The 13,030-nt window shown below is 39.9% G+C and overlaps 1 protein-coding gene across 1 annotated transcript; it reads left to right on the forward strand.

The window, feature by feature from the left end:
- Nucleotides 1-3,575: 3,575 nt before the first annotated feature.
- NXNL2 (nucleoredoxin like 2) lies at nucleotides 3,576-12,337 on the forward strand. Its single transcript, XM_070736288.1, has 2 exons — nucleotides 3,576-3,964; nucleotides 10,931-12,337. The coding sequence occupies exons 1-2, from the start codon at nucleotides 3,663-3,665 to the stop codon at nucleotides 11,097-11,099; spliced, it is 471 nt and encodes a 156-aa protein (XP_070592389.1). The 5' UTR covers nucleotides 3,576-3,662; the 3' UTR covers nucleotides 11,100-12,337.
- Nucleotides 12,338-13,030: the final 693 nt, after the last annotated feature.

Here is a 13,030-nt window from a genome sequence, read left to right on the forward strand (position 1 = left end):
TTATTATTTGTTCTGCCGGCGTGTTTCAACCGCCCGTAATTACAGGGTAATTAGTCCAGGAAGACACACACCACACGATAAAAGGAAAACCCAAAAGTTTTTATAAACAGAAAAACAGAAACAGCTCCCTTTTTAAATGTCGAAGGGATTTTCTGGTACACACAAGGCACAGGTTAAATGCAGTCCAGTTGCTCACCAAATAACTAGGAAATTGAGTCCAATTCTAAAGTCAAGAGAGTCCACACACACAATCCTGAACAGCCAAAACCACGATCTTGACGAAACAATGAATCAGATAAACTGCCATGAGGCTAAAACACCAGGCTGCACTTTTATCTGTAGCACTAATTACAGCAGCCCCACCCAACCACAGGTGGCCTCATTTTCTCTTGTAATAATCCTTCAATTGTTGTCTCCTATGCATCACTCTACGCATGCGTGGATGTGTCATTAATTCTTGTTCAGAATCCAGGGATGATACAGATGACTGATCTCCTCATGGGCTGTCTGCCAAACTCCCCTCTTCCCTGTCACTCACGCTTCCTTGGTCAGAGGAATCTTCGTCGGCAGATTCTACTGGGAGCAAAACAGGCCTACGGCATGTGGATGTCTCCCCCACATCCACCTCCACATTCCTTGGGGCAGGAGCTGGGCCAAAGCTAACCACAACAATTATTATTATTATTATTATTATTATTATTATTATTATTATTATTATTATTATTATTATTCACAAAATCCAGTAATACACAGCAAACGATATTGATATGCTGGATTTCGTATCACAATATCACAGGTCAAACACTTCCCAAGCATCCAGGACTGTGTGATGCATTTTCGTATAATGTGCGCAGATCCAAGTATGGTGATGTTTTATAACTGACAGATCGTGATTTTGTCAATGTTTATTCTTTTCAAATGCCGGCTGAGGTCTTTTGGCACAGCACCCAGTGTGCTGATTACCAATGGGACCAGCTCTACTGGTTTAAGCCATAGTCGTTGTAGTTCGATTTAAAGATCCTGATATTGGCTAAGTTTTTCTTGTTTTTCATCAATTCGGCTATCACTTGGTATGGCGACATCAATTATGCACACTCCTGCCCTCCCCTCAACCGTGAGGTCTGGTGTATTGTGTTCCAAAAACAGTTTGGAACAGTTTTAATTCAAAAGTATTTTGGCATGTTTGTTTTCAACTACTTTCTCAGGTTTATGATCCCACCAGTTCCTTACCACTGGTAGGTGGCAGTTGTGGCACAGGTTCCAATGAAGCATCTGGGCCATGTAGTTGTGCCTGTGTATGTATGTATGTATGTATGTATGTATGTATGTATGTATGAATATACTGTATATATGTATGTATGTATGTATGTATGTATGTATGTATTTATTTATTTATTTATTTATTTATTTATTTATTTGGAAATTATGGTTTATGCCAGAGTTGTTGTAGTTCGATTTTAAGATCATGATATTGGCTAAGTTTTTCTTGTTGTTTTTCATCAATTCAGGTTTATTATTATTATTATTATTATTATTATTATTATTATTATTATTATTATTATTTATTATTATGTCAATACAACATAGCAAACGAGATCACTATGCTGGATTTTGTTTTTTATCACTAGTCGGGCGCTTCCCAAGCACCTAGGACTGTGTGATGTAGTGGCGAATTATGTTTGCCCATCCCAGTAAAGCGGCCTTTTGCAATTGACAGATGGAGATTATTATTATTATTATTATTATTATTATTATTATTATTATTATTATTATTATTTTAAAAAACTTGATTAAGGCAATGCTCATGTACCTGGGCATACAGATATACTTTCTTGCTGTGAATGCATCTGCAGCAGGGGAGCAGCTTATCCTTAAAATAATAGCTTTATAAGCTCAGTAGTCACCTGAAGAGACAGCCAAAAGTGGAAGTGAGAAACTAGTTAGGAAGGAAGTAGTGCCAGCACTTTCTAGTCACTGAGGTGTGCAATAGGTGCAAAACACAGGCACCTCATTCCAGTCCAAAATCTCCTCCACTAATACAAACTCAAAAGAGAGGTTGGCATTGTATTCCTCAGTCAGACCTCTAGGTCAGTGATGGTGAACCTATGGCATGTATGCTGCAGGTGGCATGTGGAGCCATATCGGAGGGCATGCGGAGACATTGCCTATGTCAGTTCCAGCGCGCCAGCTGAGTTTTGGTCTCGGGGAAGCCCATTTTGCCTTCTGGAGGCTTCAGGAAAGTTTCTCTGAAACCCCGAAGGGTGAAAAACGGCACAATGGGCAAACCAGAAATTTGGACAAAAGGGACTTCCAGTTTGCACGTTTTTTTCACCATCCCAGGCTTCGGTGAGTCCTGTGTGCATGCACGGGGGTTGTGTGCTTATGCATGCATGCATTGGGTGCTAGAGAATGGGTGTGGGCACATGCATGCGTGCTAGCCTGCACACATACTCTGTCTTGGCACACAAGCCACCATCACTGTTCTAGGTTCACAAGATTGTTGCAATTACTTTCAGTGCTCTGTGCCAGCTCTTAACCATAGAAGCATAGGCAGAAAAAGACCTCATGGTCCATTATACTATTTCCTGTATTTTATCTTAGGAGGGATAATGTTTATCCCAGGCATGTTTAAATTCAGTTACCAACCACGTCTGCTGGACGTTTGTTCCAAATCTAATAAATAAATAAATCTACTACTCTTTCAGTCAAATAATATTTTCTCACGTTGCTTCTGATCTTTCCTCCAATTAACCTCAACCAGTCCTTCTTATTGTTCCCAGTTCTCATCAAAAGTGGTTATGCTGATTGAGAATGCTTTATAGTTGGCAAAGTCCCTGGCTGGGAAAAAAAACCTCCTGGGAAGATTACTGGGGTATTTGTACTCCAGGCTTGGAGATGCTGGTCTAGTGCAAAACCATCCTGTTTTCCGGTACACTTCAGTCCCGCTCCTAACAAGCTTCCTTCTGCCCCCACATTTTGTAGGACTGAGCGCTGGAGTCGACCTCGCGCTGCGGCCTATCGTGGAATTGGATTTGAAAGGCACCTGTTAAACTTGGTTACACTTGTCGCTCCCGTCTTCTCCACAGAGACGCGGCCCGTCGTGGTGCAACGCTATCGGGCCTGGGGAATATTCTCGAGAAGATGCGAGCTTTCCCAACGGCTCTTCTTTAAGTCTGGCTTTCGGGCTCTAAAAAAAACCGTCGACATCCATTTATAGCTGAGGCGAATCCATTCGCAAAGCCTTTAATCCCGCTCATCGGATTCTCGGAGACAGACGTCCATTTGCTTTCTTCCCGCCTACATGCCTGCCTCTCTCCCTCAGGGGTTGGGGCTTTTAATTTTTCCTCAGGGCTGTTTTTAGGCTGAGGTCGGATCCGAAGAGCCGCCTCGCTTATTTCTTCTCGCGCCTCGAGTCGCCTCCTAGGCAAGATAGGCTCCTTGGCAGAGTTAGCAGTAGCGAGAAAAGAGGAGCGGCGATCATTTTTTTCCCGCCCTCGGGGGGAAAAGTTATCCCGTGGATGTTTTTGCGGGTGTGGGCGTCAGCCATTCAAGGGCCGCCCGTCCTGCTGTTGACTCCTTCGCTTCCTACGTAAAGCTCCTCAAAAGCGCTGTAGTATCCTCCGGGCGGCCGCTCGCTCGCCTGCTCCTCCGCTCTTCTCAGCATGGTGGATTTGTTCAGCGGGCGGATCCTCATGAACCTGGAGGGCGCCTACGTGGACCCCGAACAAGCGTTGGAGAACAAACTCGTGGGCTTGTACTTTTCGGCCTCCTGGTGCTCCCTCTGCAGGGACTTTACCCCGACGCTGTGCGACTTCTACAGCGCATTGATGGATGCCGTCCCTCATCCGGCCCCTTTCCAGATCGTCTTCATCTCCTCCGACCGCTGTCGGGAAGAAATGGCGAGCTTCATGGGCAAGATGCACCCGGCCTGGCTGGCCTTGCCTTTCCACGACCCGCTTAAGAAGTGAGTTGGATTGGGGGGGGGGGGGGTGAAACCCCGTCCCCCCATCGGTAGTTTGTTAGAGTTGAACAGGCAACTTTTCGGTCAGCTCCTCTGATTTGGCGCCTTTCAGATGGCTGGGTCTCGACATGTTCCATAATTGAAATAGTAGGGAAGGAATTATGGGACTTGTAATCCAGTCCATTCGAAAGGCACAAAAATAATACGGGTATCCCCAGGGATGGATTGCCATTACTGCTCCTAGCAGTACGCTGTGCGTGTGTATGCATCCCAGCCTATTTTTGTTTCTGCGCAGGAAGCAAAAACACATTGAAATCTCACAAGGGGACGATGCGTGAGAAAGATTTTGGTGGGGGGTTTTTTGCTTCCATATATGCGCAGAAGCCAAAAATTGCCAAAATTTCACACATACGCATCCCCTTGTGAGATTTTGCTTCTGTGCATGCGCACGAAGCAAAAATATGCTGGGATGCATGTGCACGTACACAAGAGAACTGAAGCTGCGCATGCAGAGCACTGTATGGCACCAATGCGCCATCCTCTACTGTACCAATAGTAATCCACTACTGGGTAGCTTGGTCTTACAATAGTTCTTTTAGTGGCCGTTCAAAGTTACAACAGCACTGGGGAGAAATGTGATTTATGATAGTTTTTCATACTTATGACAGTTGAGGCATCCCCCTTATGGTCATGTGATCAAAATGCAGATGTTTGCCAACTTAATATTTATGAGGGATGCAATATCCCTAGATCATGTGATCACCTTTGGTGACCTCTGACAAGCAAAGTCAATAGGGAAGTCAGGTTCACTTAATAATCTTGTTACTGCAATGGTGGCGAACCTTGTTACTGACTTAACAATTGCAGTGATTCACTTAAGAACTGGGTTAAGAAAGGTTGTAAAATGGGGCAAAACTCACTTAACAAATGTCTCACTTAACAACAGAAATTTTGGGCTCAATTGTAGTCGTTAGTTGAGGACTTACCTTTAGTTCAAATGAGATGACATGCAAATGAAGGGACTAAATGGAGCTGTGTCCAAAGTGCTTTCAATGGCTGTCCCAAAAGTGAACTTTCTTGTTTATTTTACTCTTTGAGAAAGTTTCACTTCTCATCCAAAAAGATTCTTAATTTTAGAACTGATTCTTCAGAATTGAAGAAGCTTCTTGAATATGAAGCAAGAAGTTTTCAAATGAAAAAAATACCCAAAGGAAGTCTAGATGCCTTTTTGAAAAACCAGATCAATGACCTGGATGGTTGAGAATATCCTTTATTTTTGAATAGCTGTTTCACAAGTTCTGGTCTAGTATTTATTCATCATACCAAATTCTTGTATTCCTTCTAGCTTTCTTTACTCTTCCTCTGCCCACAGCCCTCAGCACTCTGTAAAGTTTTCCAACAAAAAAGAGCCCTATCAGGGTATCATTCTGTCTCTACTGGAGTAGTGTTATATTCAGAAGCAAATAAGTGTGTTGTGGTGCATTCATTTTATTATTTTTTAAAATGCCTAACCGTTTCTACACATGCATATGTGATAAATGGTTCCCCAAAGTATATGTCAGTATAGGTTGAAAAGAAAGAGAATAAAATATGTGACTATTGGCCAGAATTTAGTAATCTGTTCTTCAGATTTAACTCTTCTGATGGAAGGAAATAATATATATATTTTAAAAAATTGGCACTAAAGAAAGAAGCCAGGATGCCCAAGGCACTCGAACCAGTAATCATCCATTATTTTCAGGCAGTCATATAATTCTCACTTAGTCAAGTCATTAACATTAGCCCAAAGATTTTACACCGCTATGTGGAGGGCGTTTTTGCTGCTAGGTACGACAGAGAGCTTGCAATCAGAAAGATTAATGTTACCCTTGTGCAAAATCTTATCAGAGATAATAGCTCCTGAACTCCTTTTAGCCTCCAGATTTTCCTACAATCTGGGATACATTTTGAAGCTTCACAGCATGGAGATCAACCCAGAAGTGTCTTTATTTGGTTCACTGTTCCTTTGCAAATAAATGGGCATATAAACAACAGCGCGGAATACTATATTCTGTTAAGGTATAGTTCCCCATTTCTTGCAATTCTTCATGGGATCACATTTACTAGATTAATAGTTCTCGTCACATTATAATAATACATTGATATTTCTTTTCAATGCTTTTAAACCCAGACTTTCCCTTTTCCCACTAGTTTGGATATAGTAAAATGAAGGTTGCCTGAGAAATGATAAGGCTAAAAACAGAGAACAACTTACTAGCTGATGAATTTGGTTGTGGTCTTCTTTAAATCCAGAACCAGGTATCATTCTTATTTGGAAAGCAATGTTCCCATAGAGCTCACTAATTTGAAGGCCATGTGTTTACAATGGTAAGGCAGGACTAATCCAAAAGTTGTTCAGGTGCAAACTTCCTTTTCTCTTTGTTTTTTTCTGTTCTGCCTTTTTTTTCTCAGCCATCACTGCACAGCAAGTTGTTCACAGAAAGACAGATTTGGGGTTTTTTTTTGTTATTTACATATCCACCATACAACAAAACATTTCTTCATATTGTTCACATTTCCATCCTAAATTCAAAGTGCCTTTATATACAGTGATACCTCTATTTATGAACTTAATTCGTTCCGTGACTAGGTTCATAAGTAGAAAAGTTCATAAGAAGAAGCAATTTTTCCCATAGGAATCAATGTAAAAGGAAACAATGCGTGCAAACTCATCCCAAAACTCACCGTTTGCTTCCCCCCGCTTGCTGGCGCCTCTGGGATGCTCCACCTCTGGACTTCCATTGCTGGCCGAAGCGCCTGTCATTCTGCTGTAGGGATTCCCCTTTCCTCCCCCCCGCCCCGCTGGAAATCCCTGCATTTCGTGCTTGCCATGCGTCCGAAGCACCTATCATTCTGCTGCAGGGATCCCCCTTTGCTTCCCCCCCTCTTGCCAGCACCGCTGGCATGCTCCTCTTTCGGACTTCCGTTGCTGGCCGAAGTGCCTGTCATTCTGCTGAAGGGATCCCCCTTTGCTTCCCCCTGCTGGGAATGCCTGCATTTCATGCTTGACATCCATCTGAAGCCCCTGTCATTCTGCAGGGATCCCCCTTTGCTTCCCCCCGCTTGCTGGCACTGCTGGGATGCTCCGCCTCCGGACATATAGATGGATGGATGGATGGATGGATGGATGGATGGATGGATAAATGATGGATGGATAGCCCCCACCCGGGTTTCCTGAGGGCCAGCCCAGCGCACCCCGAAAACACGCTCAGTCGGGGGGAGCAACAGCTCCGGCGAAGCACAGGAGCCAGGCAGCTTCGGGTGTCATTGCAAAGGAGAGGCAGTCAGCCTCTCTCTCTCTCTCTCTCACACACACACACACACTCACTCAATCCTCTCTTTCCCTTCCTCTCTTTCTCCTTCTCTTTCTCCCCGTTTCTTTTTCCCCCTCTCCATCTCTCTCTTGCCCTCCTTCTCTGTGTGTGTATGACTCTCCCTCCCTCCCTCCTCTCTGTCTCCCTCTCTCTTTCCCTCCCTCTTTGCTTTGGCTGGCAACAGTCGATGTTGGTAATCTGGAGTCGGAGAATCCCGGTGGGGGCAGCAAGCAAATGGAAAATCCCTGCAGTGGCAGTCACAAGGCAGGTGAATCTCTGCGTCAGTAAGAGAGCGCATGCGCAGTAAGAGAGCCCATGCACCCGGGCTGGGGTTCGTAAGGTGAAAATGGTTCATAAGAAGAGGCAAACAAATCTTAAACACTGGGTTCGTATCTCGAAAAGTTCGTATGAAGAGGCGTTCGTAAGAAGAGGTACCATTGTACTAGTTATCCAAGTTAAAGAGCAGACTGCAAAATATAATCAAATCTGGTAGAGCGAATTCTCTTTTCTTTGCATCTTGAAATACCTTATACCTAACTCTTGATGTTCCCCCCCCCATGCAAATTTAGATATATCTGGCATTTTTAGAGGATACATCAGTTGTCAAGGGATTGTCTGAAACAAAAATAACATTCTAGGTGAAACTTTCATCTTAATCAGAGAAATTGAAATTTCTGTGTATGTCCTTTTTAACTCCATTCCATTTCTAAAAATAACATGCAATTCTCATTTGTCATAATAATACCAAACTATTTTATCTTTTTCTTAATTTTAAAATCTGTGTTATTAACAGAAGAGGCGACAGTGGGCAACCTTGCCTTGTCCCTTTTTAAAAGTCTGGGTTTGGTTAAGCTTCCACATACCACTATTTATGCTATTTATGAAATATAAATTGATTTCCCCTCTTATAAAGTTCTCTTCAAAATTCTTGAAACAAAAAAGTTCAGTTTGTCAAATGCCTTCACTGTATCTAAAAAATAACACCTCCATTGTGCAGCTTGTATTTCATTACGTTGTTCTAAATATTCCAAAATATCCAACACACTTCTAGCATTATCCTTTCTGCCAAAGTGGCAATGGGGGGCAATTTTTAGTGCCCAGGTGACAATAGCTTAAAGTACCAACCGGAACTAAAAAGATCTTAATCCCTGACTGTATCTGAAACCAGATTTTTAATGATGTGTGCCAGACTGTATTTATGATAAAAATTATATTGGGATGAGAGAAAACCAACTACCTTAAAACTGAAATAGCCAAGTACAACTTTACCTTGTGTCAACTTTAAATTGAACCACAGGCAATGTCATGCTGGCAAGGCATCTTCATGTTCCCCAGAGTCAACTGAGGAAATTGTCCTTTAGGTAAAAACCTACTTGATCATCATGAAAAAATTATTATAAAACTATTTTTAATTTTTCAGCTAAAATCTTTATAAATATTTTATAATCCTTGTTCAATAACAATATTGGTCTTTAGTTTCTTGCTAAAATCAAATCTTGCCCACCTTTAGATATGAATATGCATTAGCCTCTTTCCAAGTCTCTGCCATCCTTCCTCCTTGCAGATAGAGTTCATTGTGTTTTGTAGAGGCTGCAAAGGTTTATTCTCAAAATACCTGTCTTGTAATACAAGATTGATAATCCATTTGATCCAGGCACCTTTCCTGATCTATTTTTAAACTTTTCTTATTATTGTGTTATGTTATGGTCCATTCATAATTTGTCTTTGTTCTATAATTCTCAATTGTCTTTTTTTTCTAAAATAGTCATCTATTTTCTGCGATAGAATAAGTGAAGTCCAGTGAAACGGACTTCAAATTTAGGTTATAAAAGAACTTCAGGTAAAACTATGTGTTAAGTTACTCAGTAGCCAACTAAATGCTAGTTAAACAGAATCTTTTTGTAAAGATTCAGCAAAACAGCAACCGAAATCAGAGATACTGAAGTTTGCCAGCGATTGCCAGATGCGAAATCACAGATAAGAATCAACCACAGTAATTTCTAGAAACTGCAGAAGGCCTAGACTACTTAGAGAAGGCATTAGTTTGATTAAGAGATGTGATCGGTAAACAGTTCTAGGAAATATTGCAAGTGGGCCCATTACAGAGAAGTACAGTAGTGTGACATTTACCTTATAGCTATGGGCAGAATCTGTCTGGGCAGGAGTCCAGATCAGTACACCCAGGAAACGATAAATAACTAGTGAGCGAGACTGTGCCCTTGTGCTGCTTTGAGCAAAAAGTATAAAAATTAAAACATAACCATGACTCTTGGGTTCTTCCTTTTTGCTGAAGTTGAAATGGTCAGCAGAGGGCTGTAGCAATCATGGACACATAGAGGTGATTCTTGAGCAAAGCTTCCCGAGCTAAGAAGTCTCTATTCTCAATCAGCTTTGTTTATTCCTATAGTAATCTTCTTGTGTGCACAATTACAATGATTGGTTTACCCCAGATAGCTAACTAGTAACAATACGGTAATTGGTTAATATACAGACAGGTCATGTCAAGCGTATAGGTGAACAATTGATTATATTGTGCTAGCTTAACCTTTACTCTTAGATAGAATAGAAAGAGCTGAGTAAGTTACCTTTACCTTAAATAGAACAGAGAGCAGAATGTTTAGTCAGGATAGTCAAGATCGGTGTTCTATATCGTTGACAATAACCTACAGATGGGTCTTCTTCGATTTGCGCAAAAATAAAGCAGAATTCTATTTACATTGATTCTGTGAATACTGGCTCATCAGGTTAATAAATACTTTTTGTGTAGCTGCATCATGCCTTAATATATTTCCTTGTCATTTCAATATCATTTTATTTTATCTTTATTAATTTATTATTTGTTTGTCTCTTTGTTTGGATTTCTATGCCGCCCTTCTCTGTAAGCTCAGGGCAGCTTACAAAACAAGAATAATATAAAATACAACAGATGAGAAAACCCAAATATAAAAATCTAATTCTAAACCCCCAAGATTATTTAAAAAAACAAGCACCCACATTAATCCTATCACATTCATGTGCTCATATCATCAGCTGGAGCAGGATTCCAGTGCTCAGCAGCGACAGGCCTGTCGGCAAAGGTGAATTTTTAAAACCTTACGAAAGGCCAGGAGGGTGGGGGCGGTGTGAATCTCTGGAAGGAGTTGATTCCAGCTCACCATTTTATTTTCCTAATTTACAAGCTAATTTAACTTGCAAGCTTTCATACCAATCATGGGTTTTAGGATGTTTTCTCTTACAACTCAGAAATATTCTTAACTCTCCTTGCATATATTAACATGATTAAAGGCACTTGAGGAACACTGGGATTGGCCCTTCCCACTCATGCCAGTAGAGGAGGCATGTTGTGGAGGCAAGTCTGAAATGTTTTGTAATGCTCTGTTTAGTACTAGTCAAATTAAAATACAAGTTGTTTGAGTACAACTTTTCAAGACATATTTGGAGAAAAAAGATGAAATAGCATCTTCTTAAGCATTAAGGACTCAGGTGGTCCTTAATGATTATGCTTTCAAAATCAGTTATAGACAAATGTCAGAGTTATGGACAAATGGTGACAGGTCTGATTGTTCATTTACTTATATGCACATAATATAGCCAATTTTCCCTCTTTTTTTTACAGTGAATTGAAGAAGAAATACAACATAACAGCTATTCCCAAACTTGTGATTGTTAAACAAACTGGAGAGGTCATTACCGATAAAGGGAGAAAACAGATTCGTGAAAGAGGGCTCAATTGCTTTCAAAACTGGCTCCAGGGGGCTGATATCTTTCAGAATTTTTGTATCTGAACCAAAATGGTATTTTCAGACTTTAAAAAACAATATCTTTGCTATCTGCAACTAAACTTAGAGGGGAAATCACTCTCCCTTTTTAATGTTGAGTTCCTTAATTTTGAATCCTACATGGCTGGAATAATTAGACATATCTGAATCTTTCATAGTTCTCCCTTCTATATTGTTGCTATTTATACTTTTATTACATAGAAGAGACAAAAGCACTTAAAATTAAATCATTGATAATTGATTATCAAATTGCTAATTTGATAAAATTGCTAATTTATTTAATATGTGTACATTTAGCTCTTTAAAAGAGTGCTATCTTAAATCTATGCAAGCCCTTTATATTTGCAAAGATAAAAACTTTATAAAAGTAATATAATTCTTGAAAATGCAATATTTTTGCATGTTGATTTAAAATATATACTAGTTTAATAATAAAATTAGTTTTAATAAAGTTATAATTTATCTGTCTTTGCTTTCTTGTGCAGCAAACAATTGAAAAGTTCATTGTCTAATGCAGTTACTTGCTAAAGCTTAACTTTTGGGTATAAATACTCTGGATCATAAAATCAGCTGCATTGCTCTATTAATTTATTTCTTCAAAGCTGAGCAATCATTGACCAGATTGAGAAATGCTCCACTGCTGTTTGTATTATTGATGAAATCCAGGTAGATGGTAGCTTCTAGGTAAGCTTGATTAATGTGGAAAAGTTAAGAGGGTTGGACTTGCTTGCTTTCCCGTAGTTGGGATGGTCTGCGTTACAAGGTAAGGCTGTCATTACAAAGTGAAAATTTAGCCTTTTTTTTCATCTGTAGAAGTTAAAACTTCTACTGAAAAAAAATAGCTAGAAGCATATAGAAGGGTTTTTTCCCAGTATATTTAACTAGGGCAGGAATGGGAAATCTTTGAAACATTCAAAGCCTCACACAGTGCTCTTGGTTGTGCACTTGGTTGTTCATGCAACCCCAATTCACATACTGTTGCTATCCCATTTATACAATTACTTTACATGCTGCACCTGGAAAGCACACCATTCAGACTAGAGACATGAAGATTCAATTGGCTTGGAAAAACAGCAAACAATTAACCTTCACAAACTAAGTTGTGTATCTTGCAAAGAAATGGTTATATAACAGCTCCCTCACACTTACAGCAATTTTGGGAGGTTGCATTGGTATTAGTTCTTCTCTTGTAAAATTCATATCTCATGATGTTGCTGACAGGTTGACTGAATAAAATCCTTAAATAAATAAAATTTGGAAAGCTAAGGGTTTTTTTGTATGCCGCCCCTCTTCGTAGACTCGTTAAGTTAAGTATCTTGAAATGCTATTGAAATAAAAGTAATGTTTTAAGCATTATCCAAAAGCAATAAAACTATGCAACTAATGAAGAAGGATCTTGTGATATGGTATCAGCGCTTATGTAAGGGTTGCTTTGGCTTACAAAAAAAGAGCTTGTCCTACTAGGGTGAAAGATTTGCATTTCTTTTTCTTTTGGCAACATTTATTTATTTATTCATTCATTCATTCATTTGGCTTCTATGCTGCCCTTCTCAACCGAGTATTACCAACTACAGGTATTGTTAAATGTCTCTTGGTTTCAAAAGTGGTGTGCCATACAGCATTAGGGACTACTGACCAATCAAAAAAGAAAAGAGAAAAAAAATCTAAGCTCTTAATTTGACTCCTAAAAGTAATTTTATAAACTGTGAGCTTATCTGTGTCAAAATCTTGTATCACAAAAATAACATGAAAGATTGCATAGTGTGGGAATCATAGACACAAGAGACGTGATTTCTTGAGCAAATAGAAGAGTTTTAATTAACTTAGATAAACAGAATCTGAGTAAATAATCATTTCCTTAAGCTGATTAAATAAGTAGGTTGCTTAATCATATCAACCAGACAGACATTCCACATTCTTGGCAGATATTGATACTC

This window comes from Erythrolamprus reginae, chromosome 2 (assembly GCF_031021105.1).
Source record: "Erythrolamprus reginae isolate rEryReg1 chromosome 2, rEryReg1.hap1, whole genome shotgun sequence".
Lineage (NCBI taxonomy): Eukaryota > Metazoa > Chordata > Lepidosauria > Squamata > Dipsadidae > Erythrolamprus > Erythrolamprus reginae.

Excerpts from the sequence above, each read along its gene's own strand:
- NXNL2 (XM_070736288.1), top strand. The coding sequence starts at position 3,663 with ATGGTGGATTTGTTCAGCGGGCGGATCCTCATGAACCTGGAGGGCGCC. Across the intron at positions 3,965-10,930 it reads TTCCACGACCCGCTTAAGAA|TGAATTGAAGAAGAAATACA; the intron begins GTGAGTTGGATT and ends TTTTTTTTACAG.